This window comes from Bos indicus, chromosome 17 (assembly GCF_029378745.1).
Source record: "Bos indicus isolate NIAB-ARS_2022 breed Sahiwal x Tharparkar chromosome 17, NIAB-ARS_B.indTharparkar_mat_pri_1.0, whole genome shotgun sequence".
NCBI lineage: Eukaryota > Metazoa > Chordata > Mammalia > Artiodactyla > Bovidae > Bos > Bos indicus.
This window is the reverse complement of record NC_091776.1, coordinates 34,726,535-34,743,503: the sequence shown is the minus strand read 5'-3', so window position 1 is coordinate 34,743,503 and position 16,969 is coordinate 34,726,535. Positions and strand designations below refer to the sequence as shown.

The 16,969-nt window shown below is 34.5% G+C and overlaps 1 protein-coding gene across 8 annotated transcripts in view; it reads left to right on the top strand.

Annotated features, from left to right (window-relative positions):
- AFG2A (AFG2 AAA ATPase homolog A) overlaps positions 1-16,969 on the top strand; it is a 332,309-nt gene that overhangs the window by 86,745 nt on the left and 228,595 nt on the right. For all 8 annotated transcript variants that reach the window (XM_070770143.1, XM_070770147.1, XM_070770148.1 and 5 more), the window contains exons 12-14: positions 2,257-2,310; positions 4,033-4,112; positions 16,537-16,663. In XM_070770143.1, coding sequence (XP_070626244.1) covers positions 2,257-2,310; positions 4,033-4,112; positions 16,537-16,663 — 261 coding nt within the window. The remainder of the gene's footprint in view (positions 1-2,256; positions 2,311-4,032; positions 4,113-16,536; positions 16,664-16,969) is intronic.

The window sequence follows — 16,969 nt, the reverse complement described above, 5'->3', positions numbered from 1 at the left end:
ATCAAAAAATGGGCCAAAGAACTAAACCTGACATTTCTCCAAAGAAGACATAAAGATGGCTAACAAACACATGAATAGATGCTCATCATCACTCATTATCAGAGAAATGCAAATCAAAACCACAATGAGGTACCATCTCACACCAGTCAGAATGACTGCCATCAGAACGTCTACAAACAATAAATGCTGGAGTGAGTGTGGAGAAAAGGGAACCTTCTTACACTGTTGGTGGGAATGCAAACTAGTACAGCTACAATGGAGAACAGTGTGGAGATTTCTTAAAAATCTTGAAATAGAACTGCCATACGACCCAGCAATCCCACTGCTAGGCATATACACTGAGGAAGCCAGAATTGAAAGAGACACATGTACCCCAATATTCATTGCAGCACTATTTACAATAACTAGGACATGGAGGCAACCTAAATGTCCATTGGCAGAAGAATGGATAAGGATGTTGTTGTACATATACACAATGGATTATTCCTTAGTTATGAAAAAGAATGCATTTGAGTCAGTTCTAATGAGGTGAGTGACACTGGAGCCTATTATACAGAGTGAAGAAGTCAGAAAGAGAAACACCAATATAGTATATTAACACATATGTATGGAATTCAGAAAGATGGTAACAACGACACTGTATGCAGGACAGCATAAGAGACACAGATGTAAAGAATAGACTTGGAAAAAAAAAAAAAAAGAATAGACTTGGAATATGTGGGAGAGGTCGAGAGTGGGACAATTGGATAGAATAACATTGAAACATGTATGTTACATATGTAAAATAGATGACCAGTGCAAGTTTGATGGATGAAGCAGGGCACTCAAAGCTGGTGCTCTGGGACAACCCAGAGGAATGGGGTAGAGAGAGAGGTGGGAGGGGGTTCAGGATGGGGAGATACATGTATATCCATGGCTGATTCTTGTTGATTTATGACAAAAACCACCACAGTATTGTAAAGTAATTAGCCTTCAATTTAAATAAATAAATTAATTTTTTTAAGTCATGCAAAAAATAGAATTTTGGGTTCAGGTAACATGTCAGTTCAGCTAGTGGCATTGCGTTTTTAGGTCAGGCATCCAGATATAATTCCTTAGCATGTACTGTACAAAATCACATGTTTTCTAGAGTCCTTACAGAACTTTTCATTACTACTGTGACCTGTTAGTAATAATTGAATTATTCTAACCCAGATTTTCTTCTCAGTGCTAACTTCCTAGGTTTGATTTTCAAATTGGTTTGATTTTTGTTTTTGTTTTTTTCCTTTTGCTTTTGGAGGAAAAAAGCAGTCTTTCTTATCCACAGAGTTTTCTGTAGCCTACCTCTAGGTAGTGGTGGAATGAGCCTTCACTGGGTCATTAAGTGAAGGCTTAATGGTTAAGGCTTAAAGGTTAAGGCTATAGGCCATATTTTCACATTTTCAACAAAGTATTTATTGTCTGTTTGCTTGGACATCAGATTTTTAAAACAAGTTAATCTGTCTGTTATCAGTAGCAGCATATTGTATTCTCATGTCATGAAATGATCGTAGTCTTGTTCCAGCACTGATATTCAAGTCATCTTTTTAGAGTCAGCTCTATGGAGATCAGTAATCATTTCTCCAAATTATCTAACTACTTTCCTTTAGTTAAAGCCAGATAATTAGAGGGCAGTATATATATGCATTAAGTATATTGCTTACTTACTTAAAAAAATGGCTTCACTGGATTACTATTTTATGTTACACTATTGACTTTTATGGAGAGTTGCTGCAAGAACAATAACAGTAATACAGAGTTTGCGTGATAATGATTAAAAATAATAATATTGGAAACAGATAATGTCATTGATTACATGATTCCCATTCCTTTTTTTGAGAATTATCATAGAGTCATAAAAAGAATAGCCCTGAGATCTTGCTTCTTGTCAGAGAGCCGTGCTGATCTAGTACTAGACTGTTCTGTCTTCAGTGCCTAGCACCATGTTTGTTACATAGTAAAAGTATGGATGGATGTGTGGGTGGATGATTAAGATGTTTAACTATCATGTTTAGTCACAGATACTATATACTGATGTGCAGTTTTTAGAATACAAAATGGCTTTAATTTTTGAAGCATAAATAACACCCAATAAAAATAAGCATGCAAGAGGAACTAATTTAATGAAAAGCAGATTTTTTTTTCTCTTTTTTTATGTGTGTATTTTCTCTTTTTTTTAGACATAATCATGTAACTGGATTTATAAAGATGCTGAACAGTTGTTTTCTTTTCATGCAGGGGCCTGAATTAATGAACAAGTATGTTGGTGAATCTGAAAGAGCAGTTAGAGAGGTAAGATTATGCCTTAAAGTGGAACTCTGCATAGGAGAACCACACTTCTGTCCTCTAGTTTCCATTTTGTATGGGGTTACAGATTTAGAATTTCCAAATCTAAATTCTAGTGGTATATTTTTTTCTTCAGGCAAATATTATTTTTAAATGTAATTTTGGTTATCTACAATACATAGTCTTTGTTTTTAAACATCATAATATTTCTAGCCTCTAGTTTTAGCAAATATATTTTTTTAACAACTGTCAGCATCTCATTAAAAAAAAAAAAGGATATGTTTATACTTAACAACTAACACATGATGTTAAAATGAGATTTAAATCCTTTAAACCAGGTAGTCCTTTAAATCAGAGAAGCTTATTAGTATATGAAAATTTCAATGTACTCTCCTTATTTTATTTACTTTACCTTTGACTAGTGATTTAGAAAATGCATCCCCCTTCTCTCTTAAATTTTAAAGTTAGTGATTGGCCTGCTGATTACTTCATACTGCTAAAGCTGCACAATTGGGAAATTCATGCAAAATCAAGGCACTGAAGTGGGGTAAACTATAGCAGTTTGGCCATAAGTTTTGGCTCTCCTAAACAAAGGCTGGCCTGCCTCACATGGGCATCGTGTATCTTCCCAGATGCTGTTCAAGGACAGAAATACATAAAGAGCAGTGGAATGGATTGTCTCCATTTATGAAATATGTGGGTACCAACCAAGAGTATTAGAGATTGGAATACTTTGTTTTGCATCTGAGAAAAAGTTTTAAGTTACTTTTTGTTTCTTTTTTCTCTTTGAAATATAGATGATGGTGACCATATAAAATATTAACTGATAATGATAGCACCCTTCTTGATTAAAAATATGAAAAAGGTGGTGCTTATTAATACTAATGTTTTGGTAACTATTGTGTATTTTTATGGTCATCATAATTGTGACCAGAAAATGAGGGCCTGGTCACACAAATTTGTGCCAGTTAACACAAATTTGAATTTCTTTCTGCCTGTACTGACTTTTTCTAGCCCATTTCTGCATATTGCCCCATGGCTGTCCAGCCAGTCTTTGATTTTGATAGCCTGATTGACTTCTGGTCTATCCAATCTATTCTCTTCCAAGTGTTAACTATGTTTTTCCATATAGTCTTCAGAGAAATGAAAAAGGCATATGACTTTTAGGTTTATGGGTATTTTATATGCTAAACTTTGGCTGATTTTATACATTATTATTTTTCTTTTAAACTTGTGTTTATGATAGATAATAATAACTGTCATTTACTGAGCTGTTACCATGTTCCAGGCATTATACTAAATGTGTTGCCATCTTTTTAAATTCAGTTCTTAAACTTTTGAGGCCGGCATTTATCATAATCTCCATTTTTAGAGATATGGAACTTGAAGTTTAGAGAAGTAAAGTTATCTGCTGAAAATCACACAGTTACTAAATGGCAGAGGCGGGATTTTAACTGAGATTGTCTGATTACTTAAGCCAAATTGTCTCCTACACACCTTGAAGAATATGTATTGATGTCTTGTCTGTTTGCAAGTAAGCACCATGATAGAAGGTATTTTACATCCATTATGAAGTGTGAATACATCTGTTACAGGTTGTATACAAAGTGATTGAGCTGGTTGACTGGTACATAATTGATTTGGTTCTAATAGTTTTCAAACTAAAACCAGTAATGGAGTTTTCTGAAGTTTGCTGATCTTTAGCTAATGTGGCACTCTTTCCACCAGATCTTCCGGAAGGCAAGAGCAGTGGCTCCTTCCATTATTTTCTTTGATGAACTTGATGCCTTAGCAGTTGAAAGGGGCAGGTAAGAAATATAAGACTGCCACTAATAACTGTATATTAGCAACTACAGTGTAGAGGAACTAGCACTTTTTATACAGATTTTATTTATTAATATTATTAATACATTTGGCTTAAAAGAAAACTTTCAATTCACTTTTTTTTTTCTTATATCCTTAAAATTATTTCATATTACCACTTTATTACTTCTGAGGTGAGATGGAACAAAAGGTTACAAATAGCTTAAGTTCACCTTGATGCAAGGGAAGAATAAGAAGCCAGAGAAGTTTGCTGAATTAGGGTGATCTGCCACATTTATGTGCCATCAGAGACATCTGTTTTTGGAGCCTAAAAAGGAACAGGATGGGAAACATTGTTAAATATGAACCAGATGGTAGGTGGAATATATAGCAGAGTTCTCATAAAATGCCTTTGAAATATGTGTGAGAAACCAGACAAGATACTCGGTAGAAATAACCTGGTTTTGTAGGCATTTTGGCTCAGGAGGAATTGGCATATGTATTAGAGCTGTTAATAATTTGCAGCCTCTAGATATCATTTTCTTTAATCGTCTTCATCGTATTGTGAGTCCTTCCTTAGTGACTCATTCAAATAAATTCTATGTAGTTTCCTTTGCACAGAAAAATTTTGGTCAAGTTAGTTGACGCTTTGAAAACAAAGGTAAGGCTGACTACGCAATGTAATGTTAATAGTACAAATAGAAAATTGCAGTTGTACTTTAGCTACACTAAGTCTTAATCAGTTTGGTTTTTATAGCCATAAGAATCTCATAGAATGATACTCTGTTTTCAATTGTTTTTTCCCTGTAATTGTATAATGAGCTAACATTGCCTAGAAAATTATTGTTTTGTCTAGTTGGAGTGCTATTACCTGAAAACTAAAACAAACAAAATCTTGACACATATGTTTTTGTTCTTTAGCCATTTGAATTGGACATAGTTTCTAGAAATTGGAAAACATATCTGTTGATAGATAGCAAAGTATAAAATTCCCCAAATAATAAACCAGGTTTAGGCATTGTTAAAGAAATAGAAAACATAGGAAAACAGGGAAATTTTTAAATTCCGTAAACTATTAATTTTCTCTATAATTTTAGGCATTGCTTTCATTTTTTTATTTTCTATGATAACATTCAGATCAAACTCATATGACTAATCCAAAAAAGATAGTGCCTAAGAAAACTTTCTTCTTATCATGATTTAGATTTCCACACGTAAGATGTTTAACAAATTGAGCCATGAATCATAATATATGCTCGTCCATACTATCCAGGATGTTAACTCAATTATTTTGACTATTTGAGTTTACTCAAATTAGCCATGAAACTGAGGGTTGCAACCTGCACATTGTAAATAGAGTATAGACATACCATTTGCTTAGCTTTAGAAATATTTGTGCTTTCAGAAAGAGAGATTTCTACTTATAAAAGTGTCTTATTTCATGCTCACAAAAATGTCTACTTATAACCATGATTGTCTCCTTTCCTCTGCCCCATTTAAGTGTCTGTGGGACTTCAAAAATAAGTAAGCCTGATACTTACTTCTCATTTTCTGTATGCCCATTTAAATTATGGGTGTTCTGGATAAGATTTTTTTGTCTGATTTTGTTTTGTGAGTTGGAGAAAGTGTTGTAAGATTCCCTTTGTGAAGTGCTTTAATGATCTCTGTAATATTTGGGAAAATTGAAAATGCTGTTGAAGTAGCATAGCTCTTTGGAAGATGGATAATATGGTAGAGAGAAAAGGCACTGAGGTAGGGAAGAGATTTGAATTATTCTGAGCTAATAATAATATTGGGGAACATTCACTTACTGCTTACCATATTCTAGAAACTGTTTTAAGTGCTTTACAGATTAAAAAAAATTCACAAAAAAGTCCCTACATTAATGCAAAGCAGGTTATTGTACAGTTGGCTCCAGTACTCTGCCCTGCCTCCCAACTAGCTTAAAATTTTACCTTTTTCAGGATTATAGTCAGGAAGGGTATACTCTGGGTAGTAAATCATAAGTCAGTTTTGTCTTAGGCAACAGTTCTGTCCCCAGAGGTGAAGACATATAGGATGGTCTATGTATATATAGAACATATACTATATTCTCTTGGCCCAGACTCCTCTGACTGAGGGAATGGCCACTAGACTAATCCAGAGATTCCTAGAAAAGCTTTCTCTTTCTCGGATGTTCCAGCTAGTCACTGGATCCTGAATCATCCTTAGTAGCTGGCATTAATTGCCTGCTTCCAGACTTCAAGCAGAACTAGAAATTTGAAACTAGAAACATATTTCTGAAGACTGCAGAGGCCCATCTTATTTATTTAATTTACAAATAGCATCACTCCCTTTGGATTTCACTCACCATGTTATGGCCTTTTGTTTATATTAACCTTTAATCATCACCACAACCCCAGGAGGAGTAGGTCCTATTTTCATCTCCAATTTACAGGTGAGAAAACTTAGGCATCTAGATCCATAACTGCTTTATTCAACATCGTATACCACAAGTAGCAGAGCTGAAATTTGAATTTAAGTATTTTGACTCCAGAGCAGATACTCTGAGCCACTTTTTTTATTTGACTATCACACCACAGATCTCAGGATTGCATGTCTAAGTAGTTAATTAACCTTTCAAGATTGTATTTATTGTATGTTCTCTTTGTGAGCCTGTGAGTATAAGACTCCTTTGCAGCATTCATTCATTCACTTGTTAAGTAAATATTTATTGAGCGCTCTTTCTGCAATAGGCTTTGCATGGGGGTAAAACAGAGAACAGGACCTAGAGCAATTACCTTAACCTCTTTAAGCTTTAGTTTCATTTCTAAAATGGAGATAGTAGTAATAAATTCTAGGTTGTTGGAATTAAATACATGTAAAGTGCTTTATGTAGTGCCTGGCATTTAGTAACTGCTTAAAAAACTTGTTTCTCATAATTTCTGCATTGATATTCTTGTAATAATGATCATTTCCATATAAATAGAAATACAGTAATATAGATAGAAATGAGTCCTACAACAGGATTTAGATTGTAGTGGAGGATATTGAAGCATTTGGGAAATTAGAGTATTCTACAGGTGACAGGCACTATGGCATTTCAGCAATCTAATTTGTAAGTTAGATTTGGTTAGTTGTAAGACATACCATTATTTTACATACCATTACTGAAGAAAAATGCAGCCCTAAACTGTGAAATGGTATTGAGAAATCAACAACTCCAAGGAATATCCTGATTTCAAAAGTTTTAAATATGAAAAAAGTTTGTATTTTAGAAATAGAAGAAAGACATTATTATTTGGGAGAAAAAGAAGATGATCTATTGTGTTTTATAAAACTTAAGGCTACCATATAAAAATACTTGATATACTGTTTTATGACTAGAGTATTAAAGAGATGGTTAAATATATGGAAAAATGAAAAAATTAAGTGCTCTGTTAAAAACTGACTGATATATTCTGTGAAGTATTAAGAGTATCTGTGATATTAATAACTGTTTTCTTGTATAGCTGTTTCTGCACTTAAAGTCCTGAATTGATTTCCATTTGGAGTGGTCAGGGGAAAAATAAGTTCTGAGCCAGCTTTCATTGAAAATGAAAATTCCAGGCTTAGTAACATTTTGAAAAGAGCTCTGAGTGTTAGAGTAATGGTCAGGAAATGGGATAGCCTCTTTTGCAGTATTTCCAGATTTCAGGTAACTTTAGTGAATTCATGACACCGAACACTATAGAAGAAATTTTTGTAGGCATCATTCTGTAAATGACACTTTTCAAAGAGGGTTATAAATTTTTAAATGTGATTTTATAGCAGTATTTGGGCTTCCCAGGTGGCTCAGTGGTAAAGAATCTGCCTACCAATGCAGGAGACACAGTAGACGTGAGTTTGATCCTTGGGTTGGGAAGATCCCTAGAGGAGGCAGTGGCAACCCACTCCAGTATTCTTGTCTGGAAAATTCCATGGACGGAGGAGCCATGGAAAGAGAAAATAACTTAGGCTGTAGTCCATGGGTTTACAAAGAGTCTGACATGACTGAGCACGCCTGCATGCACATGGTGGTATTTAAAATTTCATAAAATCATAAAATTTTGTAGCTAAGAAAGTTCTTAGAAATCATCTAGTACAACCTTTTATTTTTTAGAAGGAATAGAAGCCCCTAGAATTTAAGAGAAGAGGAGCATAACTCCTATGTCCTCTAATTTAGTGCTCGTTGGATGATAATACTACTGCTTCTTAGACTCTCAGGATTTGGGATAGAAAAAGTATGTTCATATCAGGGTAAAATTTATCATGTATCTAAATATTTAATGAATTTTTTTATGTAAGAAACTCTAGCAATAACAACTTATTAAATACTTTTAACTATTTTTACTTTGTATATCTCTGTTTCAAGTTGCTAAATTCATTGCATATTTCCTGGTATGCAGTTTTTTTCTAATTTATACTTCATCACCTCATAGTTTTTACATTGTTGAACTTTTAATATTAAACAGAACTGCTGAAAGAAGCAGAGTAAAAGAATAAATGGAACATGTGTAACTGATTTCTTATTATAAGAGTTTTATGAAGTATAGCAGATTTCTATGAATATTTTGTATTTTGCATTTTGTCTAAGCATTGTGGCTGAGTACTATAGAATGGATTAAAGGTAAGACTTTCCCTAGAGAGATGGCCTAATGCAGCATTTTACTAGGAATTGGGACTTATTTCTTGTTGTTCTAGGACGTGTTAAGTCTCTTGTAGCTATTTTGGTTTTAAAATGAAAATTTGCTTGCATTTTGCATGCACCAAGAAAATTATCATAAGTAATGCTTGTGTTTAGGGCAGTATATGTCTGGCTATCCTTCCTTGGGTCTTTTTCACACCTAAATATTGACCTTGAGAGTATGGGAGGTTTGTTTTAAGAAACAAATTCAGATGCCTGCCATTTGGGATTCTTTATGACATTTGAAAATTATACTAGAAAAAAATTTTGAAATATAAATTGGATATTTCAACTGTTGGTCTATAATTTAAAGATCATATGAAGGGACAATAGGGAATTTTACTTTACTAAAGGAGTTGAAAGGAAATACATGTCATTGTTGTGAAATTTTTACTATTGAAAAATAAAATCAATTTAATATTAGCATCATGGTGATGAGATTTCTTGAAGATGAGGGTTAGCAATGTTTTCTGAAACAGGCTAATTTGTAAATATTTTTTTGCTTTTTTTGGCCATACAGTTTCTATTGGAGCTATTCATCTCTTTTGCTACCATGCAAAAGGAGCTACAGAGAATATGTAATCAAATAAAAAACAGTTGGCTGGCCAGATTTAGACTGTGGCTGTAGTTTCCTGACCTGTTTTAAGATGTCATAAAGTCTCTTCAGTACATGGCACTGTGACTTTTGAAGGGGGGTAATTTGGGAAAGGGGCTTGACTCCGGAAGGGAAAAGAAAATTAATCTCTTGGAAAAGTCTAATTTTAGTACTTTCTGTAGCTGAACATTTTTTCCCATTGTTGTGTTGCCTTTATCTCTAGCAGATAATAAAGTTTTAAAATCATTTCATTATGTTAGTGATTACACATTTATTCTTAAACTTGAAGTTGGTTTTGATTTCCTAGGATGTCAGTTTTATGGATTTTGTTTCCTACTGCAGCTTTGAAAGTCAGCCAAGAATATTTCTCAGTCCATAAAACATTTTCATTATGCTATTCTCCAGCTAGTTCTCAATGATCTGTGGAAATAAAGGGCAAAGGCAGCATGGGAAATGAGAATCCAAAGAATTCCCTTCACCTCATCTTCAGCATTAATTATAGCTCCCAGTTTCTCTACAGATAACAAATTGGACCAGTATTATACCTTTCTATTTAGAAGCATTCTACTAGAGGTATCAATATCTTTCTGAATTGCTAATATTTTTATTGAAATGAATGAATTAAATAACTTAGGTGTTCTATGTTACCAACAGAGACTAACAGAATTTTGAAACTAGAAGAACCTGTATACTATCTAATTTAATTCCCTTATTCATATATGCCAATAATTATGACACCCTCAAGGGAACAGTAACATCTTTATCCTCTTACCTCACGTGTCCAAGACAGTGTCTAACAGAGAAGCACCCAAACGTTTAATTTTTGAATAGGAAATGTAGGCTTACAGAAACTAGAGTTTAGGTTCAATCAGCTGGTTGTTAGCAGAATCTGATTTCACCATGTGTTAGTGTCATTTATGAACTAATTTTACTTTAAACACCAAGATAGTCTTTTGGAATTTTGTCACTTGCATTATTTTCATAGAAGCATCATCATCTTTATTATAAAGAATTATTTGTAAGCTATAGAATACATTCACTTGTCAAAGAGCTCCAAAAAGAATTAACCAAGATCTGACTGATATGTTTTTCTCAAAAAATTCGATAGTTTTTGTACACAGTAACTCTAAAAGTGAGTCTGGACTCAGAAAACTTTGTTAGTTGTGCTCAGGGTACAGAAACGATAAATGTTCTTTTCAGTGTAGCTGATAGCAACAGTATTCAAATCTAACAGAGGATAGCAACATAGATACTTAACTACAGTGAGAAAACATTTTGAAAGACTATGGACATCCTTGGTATACTAATTAATTTTGTAGAGAGATCACCATGTTACCCTCTGCCAGAAGGCCATTCAGTCACACTTAGTGTAGGGGAATCAAATTGAGTCTTTTCTCATGCATTCAAGTCATTGGGTTCCAAATCCTGTGTGTCTGTAATCACACTTAGAGCATTATAAATGAAGATGCTGAATCAGTATCCACCTACCCCCTACACCCTTCCACTCCCCGCCCCCGCAAAAAAAGGTTCATTTAGAAGACTCAAAAACACGTGTATACCTATGGCGGATTCATTTTGATATATGGCAAAACCAATACATTATTGTTAAGTTAAAAAATAAAGTAAAATTAAAAAAAAAAAAAAGAGGATAGAAGTAACAGATGACGAGAATGTCTTTTGATATAGATCTAAGTAAGAAACCAAGGATGTGGAGATTTTCTTTTCATTCAGTTTCTTGAGCCAAGCAGTTCTACATCTGAGCAGTCTTACAGTATATTGGTTTTTTCCATTTTAGAAGGTTTGCCATTTTTTAAAACGTCACTTTTAAATTATAAAAATATCTGAGCAGTACAAAGATCTCCTTATCTGGAAATTTTTGCTATTCAAAACATATTGTGCCTTGAGGACTTTGAGGAGCCAAACTCTCACTGCATTTGAACAGCTAGTATATAGGTAAGATTAAAATGTAAAGAAGTCTCATTACCAGTGTATAGTAATTTCCTTCTAATACATCTTGTATAAACAAAGTATTTCTTAGTAGTTTGTTTATTAGGCTCACTGTTTTGGGCATCGTTATGAAGGGCTTAAGAGGAGTAGTTTTTATCTTAATCTTAGCCAAAAGGCCGAAGAGCAGTTGAGTTTTTACCTTAGCATTATGTTGGTGGTTTTGATGGAAAAGTTTAAGGAAGTTCAATACTTTCTATCATGTTTTAAGTAAAGCTAAGTAGGAAACTGACAATATGTATTTGCTGACCTGTTTTAACTTCTGAAAATCTTTAATCATACATCATGTTCATGTTTTATTTCAGTAACATTTATGTGCCACACATTCCTTTTTCAGTTTAATTGGTTAAAATAACTTGTAAAAGGTTATACACATCGCCAGCAACCAAGGTACAGTGGTGATAATAGTTATAAGAATTATTATTATAATTATCTATTGATCTTTTCTTTGCACTAATTATTATGCTATATCTTTTATACATTTTATTTAATTTTGAGAGTGCTATGGGTCTTTCCGGAGAAGGCAATGGCACCCCACTCCAGTACTCTTGCCTGGAAAATCCCATGGACGGAGGAGCCTGGTAGGCTGCAGTCCATGGGGTCGCGAAGAGTCAGACACAACTGAGCAACTTCCCTTTCACTTTTCACTTTCATGCATTGGAGAAGGAAATGGCAACCCACTCCAGTGTTCTTGCCTGGAGAATCCCAGGGATGGAGAAGCCTGGTGGGCTTCAGTCTATGGTGTCGCACAGAGTCGGACATGACTGAAGCGACTTAGCAGCAGCATGGATCTTTCCATGTTTGATTGAGACAACTGAGGCTCAGAGAAGTATCTCTTACACAAGATTACACAAAAAGAAAAGTGGTCAAGCTGGCAATTGAACCCAAGCTTACTGAGTATCATCGTGGTTTAGTTGTTAAGTCGTGTCCAACTCTTGCAACTGCATGAACTGTAGCCTGCCAGCCTCCTCTGTCCATGGGATTCTCCAGGCAAGAATACTAGGGTGGGCTGCCATTTTCTTCTCCAGGAGATCTTCCCAACCCAGATTTCAAACCTGGGTCTCCTACATTGCAGGCAAATTTTTTACCGACTGAGCTACGAGGGAAGATTCACTGAGTATCATATCTTAGCTCTTTTCCAAATTCAAAGCAACCCTCCCAATAAGTACTGATCAGTGAAGATTTTACTGGAGTGATTTGTAAAACTTTATATTGTATAATCATTTATTATAATCACTGTAAAATTTTAGTTTTCCTTGTCGCCATTTCTGGATCTATGGCACTTAAGAAAATGACACGTTTATAAGCATTTTTTCTGCTTCAGTTTTTAGCTTGTTGTCAGAAAAATGTTTGAACTTACATGTGTTAATTTTCCTTATTTTCCTTTTGTTGGATTATGTTTATAACAGCAGCATAGGGAGGGCCAAGATTGTGAAAAATTCGCTTCAAAAAATTGCTTTTTGTAGAGGGTAAATTGAGTTAAAACTATAGAACTGTAATGAGCAAAACTATACAAATGTAATGTAATACCTATGTTAGCTTGGAATTTTTACTGGGAAATCATGGCAAAATGAAAAAATATATACTTTTATGTCATTCTTTGTGTTAACAGTTTATACAAAGCTGCAGTTATTCAGAGCACATGCAGCTTACAAGCTCTCAGACAGCTGGGGAAGATAACTCATTATATTAATATATGTCTGTCTGCTTTTATAGGGTATGTTGTTAATCTAAAGTAATTTATTTACTATTAGGTTCAAACTGAATATTGACCATAATATGACAGCATAGATATCCTGTAGTGGTAGCTGGAATATTCAAGGCATTATTGATTTTTGATATTCCTTGATCTTGGATTTTGGTGTCAGACATTAATTTGGGGAAATTCTCAGTCATTATGGCTTCAAATATATTCTACTCTATCTTCTATTTTAGATACACATATATTACATATTTTGTTGTCCACAGTTCTTGGATATTCTTTTCTGATTTTTTTTTCACTGTTTTCTTTAGTCCGGTTTTCTCTTTGCTTTTCCATTTTGAATGTTTCTCTTCACTTAAACAGATTATTTCCTCAGCCCCTGTGTAATCTACCAATGAACCCAAAAAGGGAATTCTTTTTTTTTCTGTTACAGTGTTAAATCTCAGCATTTCTCTTTGAGCCTTAGAATTTCCATTTCTCTGCCTATGTTGCCCTTTTCTTGCATGTCGTCTACTTTGTCCACTAGAGCCCTTAGCATATTAGTCATAGTTTTAAAAAATTACTGGTCTGATAATTCTAGCATTCTCGCTGATTTTCTGGTTCTGATGCTAACTCAATTTCTTCCAGCTATATTGGTTAGCCTTTTATTCTGCCTTACAGTTTTTTTCTTGATAGACAAGGTTTACTGGGTAAAAGGAACTGTGGCAAGTACGCCTTTAGTAGTGTAGTAGTAAGTGAGCACACAGTGAGAAGGTGTCAGTTACCAGCCAGAGGAAGAGTTCTCACCTGACCATACTGGCTTCTTGATCTTGGACTTACCAGCCTCCAGAGTGTGATAAATGCAGTTCTATTGTTTATAAACCACCTAGTCTGTGGTATTTTGTTATAGCAGCCTGAACGGATTAGGGTGCTCGAGTCTCACATTTCTGAGGGATCTAAAAAGAATTGTTAATTTTTCAATTTCTAGAGCTTTTTACTTGTTAGGAGGGAGTTAAGACTTATAAGATTCTTACTTTATACTGGACTGGAAAACAGACTAGTACTGCCCAGTTGGGGCTACCCTGATAGCTCAGTTGGTAAAGAATCTGCCTGCAATACAGGAGACCCCGGTTTGATTCCCAGGTCGGGAAGATCCACTGGAGAAGGGATAGGCTACCCACTCCAGTGTTCTGGCCTAGAGAATTCCATGGACTATATATTATATATATATATATAAAATATATAGTCCATGGAGTCGCAAAGAGTCAGATACCACTGAGTGACTTTCACTTTCACTGCCCAGTTGTAACTGGTTTTCTATATTGTAGCCACTGTGGTCCTCAGAATTATAAATCTGATCTTTTCATGTCTCTACTTGAAACTTCCTATCCACTTCAGTTTAAAATCCAAGCTCTGTAATTTGGATAATAAGCCTTTGTCATACACCCTGGGTTTATCTTTCTCTGCTGATCTTTTACATTTTTACATTAATGCTGCTGCTGCTGCTGCTGCTAAGTCGCTTCAGTCGTGTCCGACTCTGTGCGACCCCATAGACAGCAGCCCACCAGGCTCCCCCGTCCCTGGGATTCTCCAGGCAAGAACACTGGAGTGGGTTGCCATTTCCTTCTCCAGTGCATGAAAGGAAAAGTGAAAGTGAAGTCGCTCAGTCATGTCTGACTCTTGGCGACCCCATGGACTGCGGCCTACCAGGCTCCTCCGTCCATGCTGTGCTACTCTGAAGTGGTTTCCATTTTCACTGTTCTCTCTCTTCCCTCTATTTTTTGACTGTCTAGTCCCCACTCATTTTTTTTTAAGTTGTAGGTTAGAAACCATTTCCTCTGGACAGCTTACCTTAACTCTCCCAAGACCTGATCCTGTGACCTTCCATAGCACCTTGTAGTGTAGTACCACAACTAATTATTAGCAAAGTAGATATAATTATAGGCCTCAGATGTAATCAGTTGACATTCTTAAATATTTATATGCTTGTAGTCATCATGCAGAAGCCCTAGAGCTTTTGCTAGCAATGTTCCTATCTAACATTTGGATAAGTTTTATCATGGAGCATTTTTGGAAAGATAGGTAATCCATTTATTCAAAATGTTCTAAGTTTATTCTTAAGTAGAATCAGGTCAGCAAATTCATACACCTGCCAATTGTTTACTTGCAGGAATTAGTGCTAACTAAAACAAATCTCACTGGTTTCTCTGATTCTCCTTGCTTGCTCGCAAAGTTTTTTGGCATTGGGAAAGACCATTTAATAAATTGACAGTGTAATTTATATAATAACCTGGAAGAACCTACCATTTAATTTAATTGATAGTAATGATTTATATAACAGCCTCATGTGTTTGATTAGTGTGAATTAGAGGCTGTTCTCCTGTGTGTCAAGTTTTGGAACTTGTAATGCATGCTGAGATCTAAATTCTTCTGTTTAGAGATCCTGATTACTTTATTACTAAATGTATTATGTGATGATTGTATGAACATTAAGGTGTACTTGTCATGCTAAGATAAGAGTATGGGGTGTGGTTTTCTACCCTCTTTCCCTCTTCTCCTCCTCTCCCACTCTGAACTGCATCTGGTTGAATTTATACATTTAATACATTTACAGTGTTGTGTCACTCTATAATTGCCCAGCCAGATGTTTATTGTGTATTTCTCAATTCTGAACAGGTTTTAGTAAATTCCAGCTAGTGCTAATGAGAATTACTATTTTGAGACTTTGATTGTGTAATATCAGGATTTTGTTCACTATTAAAACCTGTTGGGTTTACTTCTTAAGAATAGATATTCAGTAATTTTTTTGTGATCAAAGGAAATGAGATTAAAGTATAGTTTCTCCAGGAGTAGCTTTGTAATTGACCTAGGACATGAACAAAAGCAACAAAATAAAATGCTTTTTTTTTGCCTGCCTCTCCAGATAGGTGTATTGTGGTGACTCCTTATTTGCTGATAAGTTTAAATATACTCTTAATATTTATGAAAATATCAAGATAGGTCAAAAATACCCCATTTGTTATATGTTTGTAAGGAATTTTCTGTCTCATGTAAGCTCTGAACTTCATTTGAGAATGAATCTGTATCTTACTCATTTGTTTATTCCCAATTCTTGTCAGTTTAATTGCCATGTAAAATGTAAATATCAGTTAAGTAATTATGTATTTGATGAACCTTTAAAAAATAATCTTACATCTTACTTAACAGATCTTTTATATTTGATGCTTTTTAGCATTTCGTTCTTAGGGAGAAAATAATCATGGTTGATGATGGAGGAAAAGAAATTATTTCAATCTAGTTAGTTCTTGAATATGATAATTCAACAAGTAATGAATTCTGAAGCATGCATTTTATAATTTGAAAAAGACATAATGTTTCTTGGTACAGAATATACAGTCTTTTTAAAATAGTAGAGTGTTTGGGGACAGGTAAATAGGTTTTTAAAACTGTGTTTTTAAAAATCAGTTCTTCAGGTGCTGGGAATGTAGCTGATCGTGTCTTGGCTCAGCTCTTGACGGAAATGGATGGCATTGAACAGTTAAAGAATGTGACAATTTTGGCAGCTACCAATCGTCCAGATAGGATAGACAAGGTAAGGAAAGAAGGCAGTGTGGGCATTGTATAATCAAGAACTGGATCATTTGATTATATTGGGTTCTTTTTTTGTTTTTTTTCTGTCAAACTACTTTTTAATCAGTTTGTCATTTAGAGGATACTGAAAGATCTTAAACTAAAGGAAATGAAGAGAACAGAGAAAAAGTTTTGTTTATGTTTTTATTGCTTATGGTTTGGTATTAATGAAATTATTTTATTATCCCTTGAGTTTCTTCTCCCTCATTGTTACATTAAACTCTCAATATAGTTCCCTATGGTATTGAAGTTCTGAAATTCGTTTTGT